This window comes from Falco rusticolus, chromosome 16 (assembly GCF_015220075.1).
Source record: "Falco rusticolus isolate bFalRus1 chromosome 16, bFalRus1.pri, whole genome shotgun sequence".
Lineage (NCBI taxonomy): Eukaryota > Metazoa > Chordata > Aves > Falconiformes > Falconidae > Falco > Falco rusticolus.
The window spans coordinates 1,514,840-1,533,223 of NC_051202.1; the positions used below are offsets into that span (position 1 = coordinate 1,514,840).

At 51.6% G+C, this 18,384-nt stretch overlaps 2 protein-coding genes across 2 annotated transcripts; one reads left to right on the forward strand and one right to left on the reverse strand.

Annotated features, from left to right (window-relative positions):
• Window positions 1-284: 284 nt before the first annotated feature.
• On the reverse strand, window positions 285-5,566 carry LOC119158186 (histone H4 transcription factor). The gene is made up of 9 exons (XM_037409805.1): window positions 5,212-5,566; window positions 4,774-5,000; window positions 4,454-4,565; window positions 3,810-3,962; window positions 3,176-3,253; window positions 2,962-3,082; window positions 2,717-2,855; window positions 2,295-2,419; window positions 285-1,612 (listed from the first exon to the last, which is right to left on the reverse strand). The coding sequence occupies exons 1-9, from the start codon at window positions 5,372-5,374 to the stop codon at window positions 1,090-1,092; spliced, it is 1,641 nt and encodes a 546-aa protein (XP_037265702.1). The 5' UTR covers window positions 5,375-5,566; the 3' UTR covers window positions 285-1,089.
• A 5,102-nt stretch (window positions 5,567-10,668) lies between these two features.
• C16H11orf53 (chromosome 16 C11orf53 homolog) lies at window positions 10,669-18,109 on the forward strand. The gene is made up of 4 exons (XM_037410073.1): window positions 10,669-11,814; window positions 16,038-16,080; window positions 16,835-17,130; window positions 17,702-18,109. The coding sequence occupies exons 1-4, from the start codon at window positions 11,662-11,664 to the stop codon at window positions 18,107-18,109; spliced, it is 900 nt and encodes a 299-aa protein (XP_037265970.1). The 5' UTR covers window positions 10,669-11,661.
• Window positions 18,110-18,384: the final 275 nt, after the last annotated feature.

Consider the following 18,384-nt stretch of genomic DNA (forward strand, 5'->3'; position numbering starts at 1 on the left):
GGAGGCAGCAAAAAAAATCAAACTCCCATCAGGACAGCAGGGAACAAGAGTGCCAGAACTAAACCTGGCCTCCCAGTGCCACCTCTGGGGGTGCGGAACACCACGCTCTCCAAATCAGTCGCCAGCTGCACCAAACGGCAGCACTCGGGACATGCCAAGAGATGCTGGCAGCTCTCCAGTGCCCACCTCCCACACCGCAGGCTCAAGGTAACTCCGTCCCGTCCTCTCCTCACAACGTGCCACAGCTGGCAGGGATGGGGCCGAAGCAGACACCAGACACCGGGTGGCCTGGCAGTCTGACTTTTATTTGTCTTGCCAAAGTACACTTCGCCCAGCCAGCAGCCCAAACCCCAATGTGGGGAGGAAACCCAGGAAAGGACAAAAGCAGCAAGAAGCTCCCAAGCCCCCAGTGCTGTGGGGCAGCAGTAGCCTGCAAGGGACAGCACCTGCAGCCCTCTCCCTGCAGCCACCAGTGCAGTGTAATGGCATCAGTGGCGCAACCACCACCAACAGCACCGGCTGAATGACCTCGGAAAGATGATGTGCAGGGAAGTGCTGGCGAGGGCGGAAGGAGAACACGCCATCCCTTGGAGAACAAAGTATGGCTGGGGGATAACAGGCCTGCAAACAGAGCCTCCCAGGGAAGAGGCTTTAGCCGCAGTGCCTGCTCAGCACACCATCCTGCCTGGGGAGATCCTAGCTGAGGACCAAGGCTCAGCCAGGGCTGACGACTTAGCTGCACAGCAGCAGGGACCACGTCACCCGAGTGACCAGGATGGGGAGGCCGGTGTCAAGCTAAGGCCAGACCTCCTGGGTGGCTGGGGGAGGCTTGCTAGTCCCTAATCCCTAAAAGGAGGAGCGAGACAGCTCCTCCAGCTCAGATCACTTGACCCACAACTGGAAGCAAGCTGCCCTTCCCCTCTCCCCGTGCCGACCCGAGCCAGCAGCCAGCGAGGCTGGGGCAGCTAAGCCAGCTGCAGGTAGGTGAAGACAAGCACAGCCCTCTCCCCCAGGCGCTCCCCAACTTCCCCCACCAGCCCATCCCACGGAGGCCCAAGTTTTCCTCATGCAGAGAGCCAGGTGAGCACCTCACACGATCTGGATGCCCAGCTCCTCAGCCGTCTTCTGCAGACGGTCCATGACGTTCTCCTCCAGCTCCACAGCCAGCCCACCAGGTGCTGCCACCTGCTCCTCTGAGGATGTGCCGGCCATGACATAATACACAGTCTCACTCTCCCCGTGCTCGTTGGTCCGGTTCACCACACGGATGATGGGGTTGGCCAGGGTGCCTGGTTCTTGCTCCGATGACAGCGCTGCTCCTGGGAAGGCACTCGGCCGTGCTGGCTCAGGGTTGTCAGGAGAACAAGGGGCTGGACGCAGTGGGGCCACTGGCAGCTCAGTGATACTGTTCTCCACCACGGGAGCCTCTGCTGGGGCCTCCAGAATAATGCCCTGCAGGTTGCCCTCACCCTCAGACAGCACCACACACTCAGCTGAGCCATCCAGTGCCTCCCCCCGCTTCTCCCGGTCCTCCAGTAGCTGCTCTGTCAGCTCCACGCTCTCGTAACGTACCAGCTGCAGCCTCATGTAGCCATCCTCATGTTCCTTGTACCTGAGCAGAGACAGGCGGGGGTGATGGAGCCAGTCACACTGCAGCCCCCTCCCAAGAGACAGGTCTGAAGCAGCAGCCAAGGAAGGAGCCCTATATTCTAGGTTCCAATGCCCGGTGCTACACTGACAATACTGGGCAAGTAAGATAAAAACTCTTCAGCCCCTACCCCTAAAAGCACATCCATGTGGCAGCTCCTGAGCTCTCTGCCAGGCCCCTGTCATTTCCCAAGCCCATCTCCTTCTACCACTCTGCTTCACTGAGTGTTTGAAGTCCCCCAGCTTTTAGGCTGGGGAAACCCTTTGGAGTTTCTTAGGGAAAATGCAGCAGAGGCATGTGTCAAGAGGTCGATCTGCTCTAGAGCAGGACACCTGCACCTGGCCCCTGCCAAGCTCAGAAGTGTCCCGCCAGATGCAGCTGCGGTGGCACCACTGCTGTCTTTGCCTCTAACCTCTGATCCACTGCTGGAACTGTCACCCGGCACCGCCCTGTCGCTGTGCCAGACCCCACCGAACGCTTGCTGCCCAGTGCCTCCCAGCCACTGGGAAATGGGTCTGGAGCACATTACAGGCAAACATCAGAGCCCAAGCACTGCCGGGTCTCTGCTCCAGCAACACACAGGATGCAGCTCCAGCTGTCTCTTGCACTACAGAGGAGGTTGGGAAGAGGTAAGGATGGGCAGTACCTGAAGCGAGGATGCCCCGAGGGCCATCTGAACTGGTGTTTCTTCTTGAGGTGGACAGTGAGGTTGCTTCCACGTGTGAAGCACTTGTCACAGACATGGCACTTGTACCGGGGCTCTGAGTCACCCTGAAGGGCAGAGAGAGGGATGTGAACACCCCATTCCCTGATGAGAGGGCCTGGTACCCGCACATCTGCATGGAAGGAGGAACCAGGTTCTCCGAGAGGACTGACATGAGGTATCATTGCAGCAGTAAGAGAGGAATGCAACCTGACCTCACGTTCCTACAGCCCTGCTCAGCCTAGGCCACTTCACGTGCCTTTAGCTTTTTTCCCTCATGCTTCTGTACAGCATACTGTACTCAGTGGTTCTCAGCCTCGCTGGGAGCGAGTACACGCCAGAACATCCCTCTGCTCCCTTCCCACCTCATGGACTTTCCGGTAGTGCAGTTTGATGGAGCAGAGGGAACGTGCAGTGAAGCTGCAAGACTCAAGCTCGCAGTGATAGGCTGGCTCCTTGCTGTGCGTGTCCAGATGTTTCCTCAGGTCAATGAGATTCTTGCAGCTAAAAGGAAATTATAAGGGAGCAAAGCTGAATACCGTGCACACACACATGCTTCCAGGTGCTTCTCTGTCACCAGTCTGGGAAGACGGAAAGCCCCAGTCCTCACCTGTAGTCACAGTAGTCACACTTGAATGGCCGCTCCTCGCTGTGCCGAAAACGAATGTGATTGCGCAGAGAAGAGGGCAGCGGGCAGGTCATGTCACACAGAGGGCACTTGTAATAGTTCACTGTGTGAAAGAATGGGTGGGAAACATTATCACAAAGCAAGGGGGAGCACACACTCCTCAGCATCTCAGTTGGGAGAAGATGCCTTTACTCACCATGGTTCCTCATGTGGTCACGGAGCAGCCTCTCTGTGGCAAACCTCTTAGAGCAGAGAGAACACTGAAACCTCTGCTCTGCAGCATCGGGACCAGGAAGAAAGGGGCAGTGGCGGTGGTGGTGGTGAGAAAAGAGATCAAAGCAGAGAGAACAGCACAAAGAACAGCAAGCGAGAAAAAGAGGTAGTTACGGTGGAGCTGGGAACTCTTCTCTCCAGGCAGAGAGAGCAGACACTGACTACAAAGCCAAACAAAGAACTGCTTGCACAGACTGATCTGCCTCCCTGTGCTGCCAGTGCACAAACTGGGGAGCAACCATCACACGCACACATCACCAGCACAGCATAAGGGAACTCAGCAAGCAAATCCCAGTGGTGCTGCAAGTGCCCAGCTGTCCCTACAGGACAAACACCTCTGGCTGCAGCACTGTGAGCCATGTGCGGCCTTGTCAGCCTCCAACCCTCCCGTGTCCGCAAGATGACACCTCCCAGAGATTCATCAGTGTGAGTTCCCAGCCATCAGAGAAGCCAGGCTGTTTCCAAGCACGCCTGTGCCCTTTGCTCGTAAAGAACAGGCAATGGCCCAACCAGAGGACTGCTCACAACCCACTCCTCCCCTGCCCGCAGGAGCTCACGGTCCAGTGCAGTCTGACGTCGAATGTGGTCAAAAAACTTGGTGTTGTTGGCGAACATCCCCCCACAGGTAGGACAGGCCACCACCTTCTCCTGTGTGTGGCTGCGCAAGTGTTCCCGCAGTTTGCAGCGCCCCTTGAAGGTGCAATCACAGTCTAAACAAACAACAGAATGCCATTAACATCCTCCACACATGGGCCGTGATCCACAATCTGACTGAATAGCAGGATTCTTGCTTTTGCTTTGACTAGCAAGGATCAACTCCCTCCTCCAAAAAGCCCCCAGAGCAGGGTCACAGCAGGATGAGATCACTAGTCTACAGCTGTTGTGGGCCACCCCCCCCCGTAAGTGGCTAAGACAATTGCACAAACACAAGAGAGAGAAATTACTGAAAGAAATAAACTGGAACCTTTTCTTCTGGGTACTAATTAAATATAAATGAAAAGTTCAATATTAAGCACTCAACTGGATCCCCTGAAGGAAACTCTACAGGAACATTTCACTGTTAGGACCATGCACACGTATTTTTTAAGTTCAAGATGCTCTCTCTGAAACTCTGCCAAGGAGCGCAGAGCTCTCCTGTACAACATTTGCAATCCAGCCCTGTGCACAGCTGTCTAGAGAGACCTTGCATGCACTCACTAACCTTTCCAGCCACAGAGGACCACATGGTTCTCCTTCCCTGCTGCCTTGTACTCCGAACAGAAGCTGTGATCCTCCACGTGCCGATAGAACCACTCGGGATTATCAAATGATCTCTGTTGAGGAGCAAGGACAGACAAAATGGGGTGAAGAGATCAGCATGAGCTGGCTCAGCCAGAACACAACGGATGCTTTCACCCAGGTACGAACAGAGCTGGCAGGCAGGCATGCAGGTGAGCTACAGGACAGGAGCAGCTCTCCTTCCCTTGGCTGCCCCATCACAGGTAACATGTAGTAAAGTGAACCCGGGTCCCCTGCTCTCACCTCACAGTACTCCCACAGGCACAGAAAATTCTCCTGGATCTCAGGGATGATATTGCGGCTCTGGAAGTCCAGCTGGCAATGGCTCACGTCTGACTGGCTCTGCAGGGCCCGCAGCCCCCACTGCTTCAGCTTGGTGTGGTAGCAGTGGAAATAGACGTGGCGAATGAGGTCAGCTGAGCTCTCCGGGGAACAGAACCCGCATTCCTGCCACAAACACGTGTATTCCTCTGCAACACAAACAGGAAATACACAGGCCGTAAAGGTCTGATGGAAACTCTCCAAGTAAAGCTCAGGTTCCCGCAGAGAGCGAGAAACACCACGGATTTTTTGCCCCAAGGTTCTGCTTCTGTGCCCGGCAGCGCTCCTCGGAAGGAGGACGATTCTCTCACAACGACCCACCTGGGGGAAAAAGGAGGGCTCCGGGCCCGGGCTCCTTACCGAGAGGGTCCACCTCGTCCCGCTGTTCCCCGGGAAGGTGCTGCTGCAGGTGCTGGGCTACGTGCTCGCAAAACTCCTCCATCTTCGAGGCCACGTAGGTGCACGCCTCCCACTCGCACTGCAGCACCAAGGCCCCCTTGCCACCGGCCTTGGCGGGCGGCATGGCCGGGCCCGCCGGCCCTGACGGGCCCGGCACAGACGCCGAGGGGCCCTCTCACCGTCGCGGCCACCCACCGGCCGAGGCGGGCCCGGGCGCTGTCGGGCAGGGCCCGGCGGGGCCGGGGCTGAGCCCCGGGGCCCGGTGGCGGGCAGGGGAGCCGCGCAACCCCGCCTCGCTCGCTCACCCGCCCCGCGCCCGCCCCTGCCCCGCCGGGGGGCGCCGCAACCCAACGGACCGCGCCCGCCCGCCCAATAGCAGCCGGCCCCGCCGAGCCGCCGACCAATCGCCGCGCAGGACCCGGCCGCGGGCGTGCAGCGGTCGAGCGGGCCCGGCGGGAAGCGGCGCCGCCTCACCGGGGTTCCTGGGCGCTCGGGGCTGAGGCGCCGGCGGGACTGGGGCGCCTTTGGGACGGCGGAGCCCCTCTCCCGAGAGCCGGGACCACCCTGGTGGCGGAGGGGCCACACCTGGCGGCAGTGGAGCGTGAAGGCCGGCACAGGCCGCAGCAGTTCTCTCCGGTGCCTTCAGAACGTGTTCCCCGGCCGAGGGTGAGGGTCCGCTGGCGGCTGCAGCCGCTGCTCGGCGCCACGTAGGCCCCTTGCTCAGGCAGGAGAAGGCAGGTTGAAAGGAAAATCTGAATAAAACAAATACGCATTGAGCATTACATCTGCTTTTCCAGGCTTCTGTAACACAGGAGAGACACGATCCTCAGGAATTTTGCTTTGGCACAGGTAAAGGCCATGCTAAAACCAAAGAGATGTACTAAATGTGCCACAAAATGTGGGTTGAATGTGCCAGCACACAATCTGCAGCTCCTGCCACACACACCGGCTCTCCTCTCTGATGGGAATGGAAAGCACATGACCAAATTCACTAAATTACAGAGAAAATCAGGGTCTGATGCTTTTTCAAATGAAAACATAGTATAAGATTTATCTCTCACCTAAAGGAAGGCTGGCTGAGTGTTTAGTTTATCTCTGTGTTCTGCAGGATCTGTTGTTTTCAACATCATTATTTTCTGATCAGTACAGAAAACCCCTGGACCGGCTAGAAAGTGCAAAGCTATTGGCTTGGATGGGGCCGGGATTCAGCTCGTCTATTCTAACCAAAGTATATAAATATCCAGCACAGAAGACAGAGCTATCCGGGAAGCCTGCCAGGAGGCAGGTGGCAAGCGAAACCTGTTGGTGGGACTTGACACCTGCCCAGGCTCTCCCAACTTGCCTGGCACTCCCTGCCCATTCCATCACCTGTCTGCTGAACCCAAGGCACCTGCGGCTACCAGGACGGGGTGTCCAGGAACGGCCAGGACACAATAAGACTTGTTTTACACAAGAGAAAGTATATACATGGTGAAAGACTGTATACGGGAGCTTGAGTCTTCCATGAGCTTGATTGTGTCATGTCCTCTTGGTCCTGAGCTTTGTGTCTGAGCTGGCAGAACACCCAAGTCATTCTGGAAATTAAGAATACTAGGAATGAATAATGAACTATGCACAATTTATATAAAGAACAAAGTGCCCGCGCTTTCGTTTGTCCAAGAGTTGACAAACATTCAGAGACCCTCATTACTGACTTTGAGGATGCACTAAATTCTTGAATTGGTGACGTAAAGAATGTACTAATTATCTTTAAAAAGACACCTGGTCCTAATGATATGAAGAAATTGTATGGAATAGGGACAGTAAGTTAAGTGTAAATATATTTACTCAAAGAATGTAGGTATAGTAATTAGGTCATGTAACTATATAGTTTATGAAAGGAGTCTGTTTCTCTTTCTTTAACTTTCTCTAACAAGGGGCCTGTTTATAAGTTATCTAGAGGGAGCGACTGAAAGAAACAAGAAGAACAGATGGTCGACAAGGACATAAATTAGCTCAGACCGATAAGACACTGCAAACTTACAAGACCACCACATTCCAGGCAAAGGGTGAAAAGTACACCATGAGGAACACCTACGGCCTTCCTCCCAAAGACCACTGCCCATGTCCCAGAGACCCCTGCCCACAATTCTTGGAAGAATTTGCACAAGCGAAGGACTGATAAGCTAATACGAAGTGAGTAGGCAGGTTTAGGTAGTGAATATGTATAGGCGTTAATTGAGTATTCATTGTTTTATTGTATGAATGTGAGATAATTCGTCACTTCAGGTGTGCATGACTTTGGTGGAGCAATCCCCCCATGCACCCAGCGCTGCCGAATAAAGATAACCTCCACTCTTGAAAATTGGTGACTGATTCTTTAAATCAGGAATTACAAAGGATGCTATTTCAGCTCTGCATTCCCCACTTGCCTTAATGGCCTGAGCAGATGCAGGCTTTCCCAGCTGCTGCTCTCTGTATTTTATTTTTCTTCTGAAGGAAAAGAATAATTACACTTAAAAAACTATAGCCTTCCCCAGGAAGGCAGTTCATATGACAGGCCAAATTAACCTCTGGGCCAATGCTGGGGAAAGGACGTGGAATTACAGAGAGGGACAGACCTTACCTAATAGACCCGCAAGCTGGCAGCAGACTCCACAAGAGGAGAAATATTTAATTATGAGGAACATATTGGCGCCAGTCTTGTCCTGCTCATGTAAGACGAGCACAGCAATGCTGTGCACCAGCCCACTCTACTTGTACCAAAAAGCTCTCGAGAGTGTCTGCCTCATCACAGCCTGTCCTCACCATATTGATGGGTTGTGCTAGCCACCTTGCGGGGGAAATGGCACTCTTCCAGCAAGCGTGGATATGTTTCAGAACTACGATACGAGCGACGGTGCTTAAAGAAGAATTTAAAGGCTTTATGCTGCTTCTTGGTTCAGATGTTGCAGAAACAGACTTGCTACCGTTTGGAGGCTGGGAAGAGAGGAATGACTATAGCTAACCTGGCCCAGGGTCCCTTGAATCGGACTCCAGCAGCAGTGTAAGAACAGTTCCTTTCCTGGCTGCTGCTTCCCCTCCTGGCTGCTCAACTGGAGACCAACCTTAGACCTTCAGAAAGAGGACCTCTTGCTTGATAACAGAGAGCCAAACTCCAAACCATGCTCCCTGCCCCAGGAGCGTGCGGGTTTGCTAAAGGATGCTCCTGCCAGTCCCACGAGCATGCTGTCCATGGCTGAGTGTTACCCCTCTTCCCACAGATGCTAGCGGATGCCATGCAAAGCCTCACAGGGCTCACAGCGTCCAGATATCCAGTGTGAATTGTGTAATGCACAAGCTAGCCGGTGGGATCCCAGAGAGACACTACTACTCCGAGTAAGGTCTCCTGTGTGCATCTTCCACAGCACATAGGTATCTCACACTACACATAAGAAGATGCTCTTGTCCAAGCCTTGTTTTCCAGCCAGGTTCCTCACCGTAAGGAGATGGCTCATCACTGCAAGACTTACCAGCCTGTCACTGGAACTCAAGATTCTTCTGTCAGTAAACCGCAGTTTCATCATGAAATGTCAGCTCAGACAGGAAAGAGAGTCTTTGGGAAACGATCCACACTGACCATGCAAATTGGAGTGAAACACACATCAAGAGATTTGCATTTAAGCAAATCCCAAACAAGGTATCATGGAGACATCACTAAATTGCAGAAAACGTATTTCCATCAGGCTCAGCTGGAACTTTACCAGTGGAGTATGAGCACAGACCTCACTCTGTGCTGGGAAGCTCATGACGGATGGCCCTTCTCCAAAGTCCTGCAGAATCTGAGAGCTGGGACTTGTCAGCAGTGACAACAATGGAAACAGGTGAGTTCCAGCACCTTGACTTTTCTCACCATAAAGATGCATCATCTTGGAAATACTAGGGAAAGAACATACTGTGCTATCCTTGAGCTCATATTTTAAGAAAAAAAAGTCAGAAGAATCATCTAAAATCAACATGTGGCATCTTTAATGTCCCAAGAATTTAGTAGTATCTATTAGCATGTTCCACCTTCTCTAGACTGAATTTATATTCCTTCACAATGCAATTTTCCCAAAAGGCAGTTAGACTAAAGTGATGTGAAATATGATTTCATTTGCTTGAAAATTATATAAACTTAGGCCTAAATTAGCATTCCCTTCTCTGATGCTGCCAAATAGCGAAGTTATGTGGAGTTGCAACAGCTCAGCATCAGATCCTGCTGAATAACTCGCTGAAAGCAACAGGTTTGGTTACGTGAGGCTGGACGGCTAAGTTAAAGCCAGGGTTAGAGGACAGAGCTGTTACATCACATACTTTTAAGAATTTGAGCAGAGGGCTAACTGTGGGTATATGAGTGAAGTCACTTCAATAGCACAGCACCCGCGTGTAAAAGTGAGAAGGTGTGGAAGTGTTTTTCTTTACGTCTTTAGACCATAGTAAAGAGGTCAGGAAAACAGGACGGCAGAAGTGCAGAGCATCAGACACTTGCTAGAAATGGTCACGGAGAAGCAAGGTCAGTTAATACAAGAGAGGTTGTAAGACTTGGCAATATCAAACTACAGAATAAAAGAATAAAAGCTGCTCACAGCTTTTCCAGCGACACTATTTTAGAAATATCCCCATTCTGAAAATTAAACATGACTGCCTCCTTGGCATCAGTCCTTCTCCAGAAATTCTGTTCTGAATCAAAGCCTGGATGCAGCTAGCAAAGGCTGCACAAGTTATCACAGGTATCAAACCATACTGGAGCTCAATGAACTATGCTGTACGGTTCAGTTTTCTATCAAACAGCAACGCTGTTACCTCTAAAGGAATTCTCATGCAAAGATGTGAAGTTTTCAACGCAGAAACGTAGCTGTTTCTGACACTTACACCGGCTCTAACCGCAGCTTTTGAGCTCCAGCTACATGTGCACGCTGGGTGCCCATGCTTCCAACTGCTCTCAGTAAAACAGTCCTGAGAAGGCACTACGGGAGGGAGATTTCTTCCTTGAGCCATGGAAATGAGAGCCTCACTGTACAGATTCTTCTCAGGTGCAAGAACTGATATCCATTTCTGTCTCTGTCCTGGCTCGTCCACAGATACTCGCTAGTTGGTATTCAGAGTCAGCATTCCACCTCTATTTTGATCATAAGATTTTTGGGGTACTGCCTCTTGCAATGCTTGCCTTGTGCCCAGTCTTGGCTGAAGTCTCTCCGATTGCTACTCAAACACCAAAACCAAGTTGCAGTTGCCCAAAATTGCAATTGCTGTGGCCCAACAGAAAACGTTTGGGGTAACCCTAAGCCAGCACCGAGATTCTGTGTTGTTCAGATCCTCTCCTCTTCCCTTTCTAATCTCTGCACATGTATGTGCACCTGGGGACACAATGCCACATGCATGAAAGCGATAAATGGAGCCAAATGACACATCCTGAAAAGCAAAAGGGCAAAATGATAAATCACAATTTCAGAGATCAAACACATCAGCTGTAGAATGGCCGTTTGTGTTCTCTCAGGAGAGCACGGCTGAGTGTTTTCCAAGGGATTAGCTTCAAAGTTACCTTTTTCTCTGGCAGGTTGCAATGAAAGCCCGCATGGATGCTCCTCCCTGGTGCCACAGGTGCAAGCTCTCTGTTCTGGCAGGATAAAAGAGCTGTCCCTGGTATTGTACCTCATGCCTCTGTGCCCTCACTTGCGCCAAAACGCCTGTACACAAGGCAGATCTCACAAAGCTTTATCTGGGCAGATGAAGAGGACAGATGCCTCACACCAAAAGTCACACAGACCCAACGGACAGGTTGTGCTTTATTCCAGGCAGGTCAAGATAAAGAGAGCCAGGCTTGCCATCAGCCTCTTGGGTGACTGTACCCCTTTTTGTGCTTTCCTCAACCTTGATAAAACAGAGTCCCCAAGTACCTGTCTGTATTTGCTGTTGATACAAAGCAGACTGAGCAGTCAGCTCCTTTTCCTTTCCCCAGATCTGCACTGTGATTCACATCACCATTCAGAGGAGCTGCACCAGCTGTCCAGGGTATTTCCACCTTTGCTACGCTGCGATCAAAGCTCACAGAGCTACGTGCTGAAAGCCAGCAACTCCAGCAGGGCAAGGAGGGGCTAAACCACAGCAGCTCTGCTGAAAGCAATAGGGGCTGTATGGTTAAACCAAATGTTGCTGGCCCAAAGGGGAGATGTAGGATCCCCCAAAACCATCTGGCAGCAAGGGAGCTGCAGGGAAACCACTTGGCACCCAGTACTGAAATACAGGGTAGGGCACCTTGGTCTTTGCTTTCTGCAAATGAGCAGCCCTCGCTGTTGGGCTCCCAAGGGATGATTTTGTATTAACAACAGCAGTCTTATATGCTTCCTTCCTAACTTGGTGGACAGAGACGATCGATTCGCTTCTTCCACAACAACCTCTTCCAGCTGCTCTATGCATTCACTGAACTCCTCTAATGCTGGTTTCATTCCCTCAGTCCCTACAGATTTTGGCAAACGGGTGTACCAAGGAGTGCGAGTGAAACACACAGTCAAAGATCTTCTTGCTGAAAAACGATCCAGGCAGAGCAGTGGCTCCCGCTTCAGTGTAAGTCACTGCACTCCTCCTCCCCACCCCACTTCCCACCCCACCCCCCCACCCCCTTTTTTTTAAACCAGAAAAGTCATGTCATGTAATCCCTGGGTTTAAAGACAGTTTACATTGATTTCAGGGCATTACCAATACTGACAGGGAATAGCAAAAACATTTGCAACACTAGTGTTTGCCCCAAAAGATCACAGATGGCTTCTTGGTTTGTTTGGTTTTTTTTTTTTACATCTGTGAACCTTTGAGGAATTAAAGTTGGTTGTGTTTTGTTTTTTTTTTAAGCAAATCAGTAATGCTAAATTTCTCATCCTTTCACATCCTCCATATGACACCTTTCCAAGGCAACTTCCTTTTTCACTAGCTACACTTGAACGACTCAGTGCCACAAAAATAGATGCTCTTCCCTGAATGTTGTGCTCCTTCCAGCTCATCTCTGGCATACTAGAGTGCCAGGGAAGATGCTGTGATGTTATGGTCTGGAAAGAGGCCAAGCATCACTTTGTAAAAGATGATTTATTCTTAAAGTGGTCCTACAGCAACAGAAAACTTAAGTCAAATTATAGTACACCACACAGTTTTTTCTCAATCACTAGCCAGAAAAGCGATGCAGTCCCCAGAAGAGGACACGATATTGCAGGTGCCAGCAAGCGGCATCCAGTGGCCCAGTGCGCCATCGCCCTGGGGCTTTAAGACGCACCTTTACCAAGCGGCAGCACTTCACTTCCAGGCTGACTGGGACCAATAGGGCCACTGACAGATGAGGAGCTGCCATCAAGATGCTGAAAGATGCTGGGAGCAGAGACCTGAGTTGCTACAAGCAGAATGCACATATTAGGAGCTTTGATGCTTCCCCCTCACCCCACCCCAGACCATTTGCTTCAGGCTTTCTGCCTCTAGTGAAACAAAAAGACCTCAGAGGGACTTGTGAGTATTTTTCTGGCTGTTGCTTTCATGGATATTAATTCTATGCAACAAAACAGTCAGAAAACCATCATGGGCATTACCAAACAAAGCAAGATCTAGCCATAGGTATCTTCACAGCCTTCAGCTAATTCAGAGAGGCAGAAGACCCCCTGAGCCATGGGCAGTCACTGGAAAATACATGCTCCCACCGGTCAGGCTTTTAGGAAGGCTGTTTTGGGGAGCAGCAGGAAGCAACTGCTGTGTTTGCGCTCACTGAGAAAACAGATCCTGGCTGATGACTATCATGCCTTACCTGCTCCCTTTCTGGAGGCGGAAATTTCAACAGCTGCAATCCAAAGCCCTAGGAACTGTAAAACACTTTCTGCTTGCTTTATTACCCTTTGCTTTGTATTCCAAAGCTTAGCAGTTGTGTGCGTCTCTAATGCAAAATCAGCCCTGTTGCTAATTCCCTATGAGAGACGAAAAATTATTGTGCAGGGCAAACATCCGTATTTGCTCGAACGTATCATGAAAAGAACAGCTGTAAGTGCAGCTCTGTTTATCTGACATAATATAATCCAGAATCAAAGCAAATGGCAGATAACTGAACACCCCTTTGTATATTTATGATGCAGTGTAATTTAGCTGCATCTTTTGTTCAAACGTGATCTTTGCTCCAAAATCAGTAAGCCTTTGTTGTGCAAGGGGAGGTCTGTGGAGGAGATCTGTGCTGCTAAGGAAAGGTCATCACTCATCAAAGCTGAGCTGCTGGGCTGTTCACTGAGGCAGCAGAACAGCCAGGCCCTGCACACATCAAATGATAGGAAAGCAGCATGTATGTACTGCGATGAAAACCACACAATTTGGGTTTCTGAGCTCCCAACAACACAGGGCAGAAGGGCTCGGTCCAGGGCTTTAGGGAGGGTCTGACCTTTCCCCCTTTGGCTCACCCATCACGTAGGCAGGAACCAGCAGTTACCCTCTGCACGATAAAAGGATTACCTCTTCTCACAGGGGGGGAAAACGGATGGGGACACAGGTGGAGCACTACGCCCAGCAGCATGCGGAGGCCAGGGACAGATCATTCAGCAAGCTGGCCGTCAGCAGCAAACCAGTGAGGTGCCTCGTCCAGACTAAGCTTTGCTTTTATTGTTAATTTTTGTCACTTCAGCTGCTGTACTACAGGCTGGGCCCAGAGAGGAGATACACTGAAACCAAAGTATGGTCAGGGGGCACCATAGGTCCCCCATTACAGGGCCAGGCCGTTATTTTGACCTGGATCCTTACATTTAGTGCCCTGCCCGAGGCAGCCTTGTAGCTGAACAACATTCCTGGGTTACGAAGGCAGCGAAGCAACACAGCTCTCTGGAGGACCCCCAGCCAGGATCTCTGCCCCACCACCGTGTGTGAGACAGGCTGAGACCAAGCTTATCAATAACTGAACGTGCTGTGGGCTGAAGTGATGCTAAACAGACACCGATGTGTTGCAGAAGATCCAGCTGGTGCTACAGCACTGTAAGGAAGTAATGCAAGGAGGAAATGAACTAATGGGCTTCAATTAAGCCAAGCCATTCATCGCCTGATAAGGAGCCAGGAGGCAAGTGAAATGTTGGTCTCTGCAAGTACCTGGGTGCCTGTGCCGGGGGAGGCCAAAGCAGCAGATGCTGCAGAGGCTCTAGGAATTGAATTAAGGCAAGTGAAGCCCTGGCAGCTAATTCAGCTCTGAGGCTATCCATCACAGGTGTGTGCGAGAGGACCTGCTGCCTGTGACACAGTCAGATAGTTTCACTGGCTGTTGAACAGCCAGGATCAAAGATGAGCTTGGACGCACTGGTAATTTGAAATGCTCCATACCAGAGGCTGGCAGCTGTGCTCAGGGACCTTCCTGTCCCTCCAGCAAAGCATCCCAGCTCTCATCACTGCAGCCCAACCTGTAGACAGCATCTGTGCTACCTGCACCTCCTAACTCAACGTTTTCCTCAAACACGATATTAGGGCTGCCAGATGACAGTTAAGACTGGGGTCTAAACACTAGCGCAGAGGCCTGCACCATTACTTTCAAAGAGGTTCCTCCTCAGCGAATGCAACACGAGCTGCGTAAAGGATAAGATGGCCATGGGCAGGCAGAGCAGGTGGTGGGATAAAACCCTCGAACCAGGAGAAGGTATTACTAAAGTGACCTGGATGCTGAGGGAGGGGTGTCTGCTGAGACCAGATTTGCATGTGGAGGCTTTAGCTTTGCAGGGCAGCATGTATCACCAGCTACGATCCTCACCGAGGTCTGCAGCTGAAAATGGCCCAGCTGGAGACAGGTGCAAGCCCCGGCCCTGACCCTGCAACGTGAACACTCTCATCTACCCGCGAGCCAAAGGGCTCCTTCCTGACACCTCCTCTCGCTCCCACAGCCCCTGTGACTTGTGTGGGCTCAGAGCTCATTTTCATGACGGAGCAGGGAGCAGCTGCAAACCTCCCTCAGCATTAAAAGGAAGTCCTAGCACTGGCAAATTTAATTCAAATCTAAACCTCTAAATTTGGTTGCTTGCTATGGCAGGAACCTCCTGTTTGTGCTATGCAAACCGAAAATAGCATGCCACCGCCGCTGGCCAGAGCGACAGCGCGGCTGAAGTAAATGCAGCTGTGGGCACTGCATTTCTGCTGCGTGGGTTCAGTGGTCCAGAAACAGAACTTGGTGAAATTGTGTGTCTGAGCTCTGCAGATGCCGTTGCCACGGTGCTTTGTAAGGAATTGACCTCTGTGAGCACCAGGGTCACTCGGTGCTAATTCTCCCTTGCCTAGGGACCGAGAGGAGGTTATTATTAGCAGTATTGCTGTGGCACCCAAATAGGCCTTCTACACACAGCCTGCTTGGCCTGCTAGAATGGGCCAGCTAAAGCGGCTCTGTGGCAAGTAGATGCAGCACAGGAGAGCTGAGCTAGAACGTGGGCAGTGCAGAGCCTGCCCGTTTAGACCAGCCAAGAGCTCAGACACCATCTTATTGAGACCTCTTTTGTGCCAACACCAAAATCACTGCGGAGTGTTACGCCTGCATCAAGGGTCCCTGCCAGTTGTCAAAAAGAAGCCAGTTATCTTGATACTTCTACTGTTATCCGCTCTACACAAGACCTTCAAAATCTGTTCTTAGCCTCTATCTGCTAATACCTCAGAGGCCCCAGGCTTAAAATCTCGTAAAGCTCTTCACACCGATAGCACCGAGGCTCAAATAGTGTGTCTGAATTACACTGACACCTTCCCAAGCTCTGATCTTACAGAGCTGCCTTGCTTTGAAAAGACATTTTTTAACATATCTTTATCTTTTGCAGGGCAGCACCAGCACACCGCAGTCACCGTTTGTCCAAATGCCAGGTGAGGTTTTCCCCCACCAGTAAATAGCTTCCACGCGGGTGGGACAGTTGGCACTGCTGCTTCTCCAAAGGACATGAAGCGAGCAAAGGACTGCTGGGGCAGGGCCACCCCTCAGAGAGGGGGTCCAGGAGGAAAGTAATTGAAAGAGTCAAAACAGGAGCAGCGGTAATAAGAGAAAGACCCCTGTAACCTGGTATGAACTTCCCAAAGAGGGGAAAGAGAGGTAATTAAAGCAGTTCCCACCTCTTTTGATAGTGGTGCCATGCAGAACCCCTTCTTTTCCCTCTGCATCTTCCAGTTTTCCCTGGAGCTGAAGAGAGAAAGTAGGAAACAGGAGCTGACCTGTTTTGTTGCTTGAGCTCTTGAGCAGGGAAAGAGGAGTGAGGCTGGAACAGATGGCAGGTGGTTTTGCAGCTGTGACCCCATCCTCCTCCACGAGGGCTGTAGCAGAGCACGGAAGAAGCAAAGGCTGGCAAAACTAACCTCAACCTCCCCCAGGCTCATGCTAGAAGCTTCCCAAAATACATTTGGCTTGCTGCAGATGGAGGTCATCAGCTGGATCAGGGACGTCCGAGGTGCTAAAAGCACTTGGGCTGACACACCTGTTTCAGGAGAGGCTTGACTCCTGCCCTGGGTGATGCTAGAGGGAAAAGGGCTCTCCTTTGCACCTGCAGAGGTACCCGTAGCTCTGTGGCTCCCCAGGTGCTGCTGTTACAGTTTCCCTTTAGCCAACCTCTTTTTCTGACCACCACAGGCTTACCTACCATGGCTGGCTACTGTGGCGTCAGGAGATCCTTCACAACTGAGTTGGATTTCCACAACACAAAGCAGTTTGTCAGCGATGTCTGCTTGTCCCCTCTAGGGTCCAAGCCTTTCTCGTGCGATTCCTCTGCCACTCAGGGCTACCCGGCACTTCTGGACCCGTATCTCACCGACCAATACGGGGATTACCGTGCTACTCCCCTCACAGCTGGTACCAGCTCCTTCTTCAGCCCTTCTGTGCCCCCTCTCCTGCCATCCCTCCCTAATGACACAGCGCACTTCCTACTAGTGAGTGAGCCTATGGCTGTCAGTCACCCGATGAAAGATCACCCAACCTAAAGCCGGGGTTAGGTCCGGGGGACTCGTGCGGGAGGGACGTGCCTGTTGCAGGAGGCAGCCACGGCAGAGCACGCAGCAGTGGGGCAGGGCTGAGGGGGAAAGTTTTTTTCTCTTTGATCCCGTCCTCTGTCTAATTGTGCCCTCTTCCTGTTGGAGACCAGCTCCTAGGTTAACAACCTTCCCTGCTCCCCAAAGCAACTACTCCATTAAGCTCCTTAGGTTTTTGGCTCCACGCTGTTGCCTGTCCCCATCCCTGCTGCTTCCACGGAGCCAGCCCCATTCACACCCCCAGGCCCTGCCGGGTCAGGGCTGCTCAATCCCACTGGGAGCCTGTTCCAGGCCTTTCCCGCTACTGGCAGCACGGATGTTTCCTTTCAACAGTTTTAACACCAAACACTGCCCTAGAGCAACAGAAACCCTTGTGAGTGCTCCCAGCTAGGCTCTGGGATATGCCATTACCACCAGGACAAGCTTTTATTCTTAAGGGTCTTTCTTGCCTTCTCTCCCCACTGCCGTGCAGAGGGAGCCCTGGGAGCAGACCTCACCCGACAGCTTCAACTTTAACCAGCCGGACGGGGTGTGCTCAGACCCTCTGCAAGCACTGCCTGCTAGCGCCAGCTGCCTCTCCTCACACGAGTCCGGAGGCGTTTCTCCATACCGAAGCTCAGGTTGGACCCCAGCCATCCCCGGAGCCCAGCCCTACCCTCTGCATCCCCTTGAAGATGTCCACTACACCCCCAGCTACGCTGCCACCTCACCCTACTCCTTCCCACCCTTCATTTCTGTGGCAAACGAGCTTACCTCCAGGATGAGCCACCTCACGGCAGAGCAGTCCTCGGAGACACCACCCCTTCATGATAACTCTGCCTGGGCAAAAGAGGATGGAAGTCCCATCTGGGGGACTTACGAAGGCCGGAGAACTTACTGATAAGAGGTAATAGCCGGAGGAAAAGAAAAATGGACCATTACTGCAGCAAATTAATTACTTGCACGCTTTTTCCTACAGCTGGTCCTTCAAACAGAGGATGCTAACAACATGCAATGCTTTATGCTCTGGTTAGAAACACAATCACTTGGAATCACATTAGAAATACAATCTTATAGCTTATATTTTATACATTTTTTTTTTATATATATATAAGCTTATAATAGCTTATAGTGATGCCTTCTAGTGCCTTATAAAAGTCATTGCTCACAGTACCA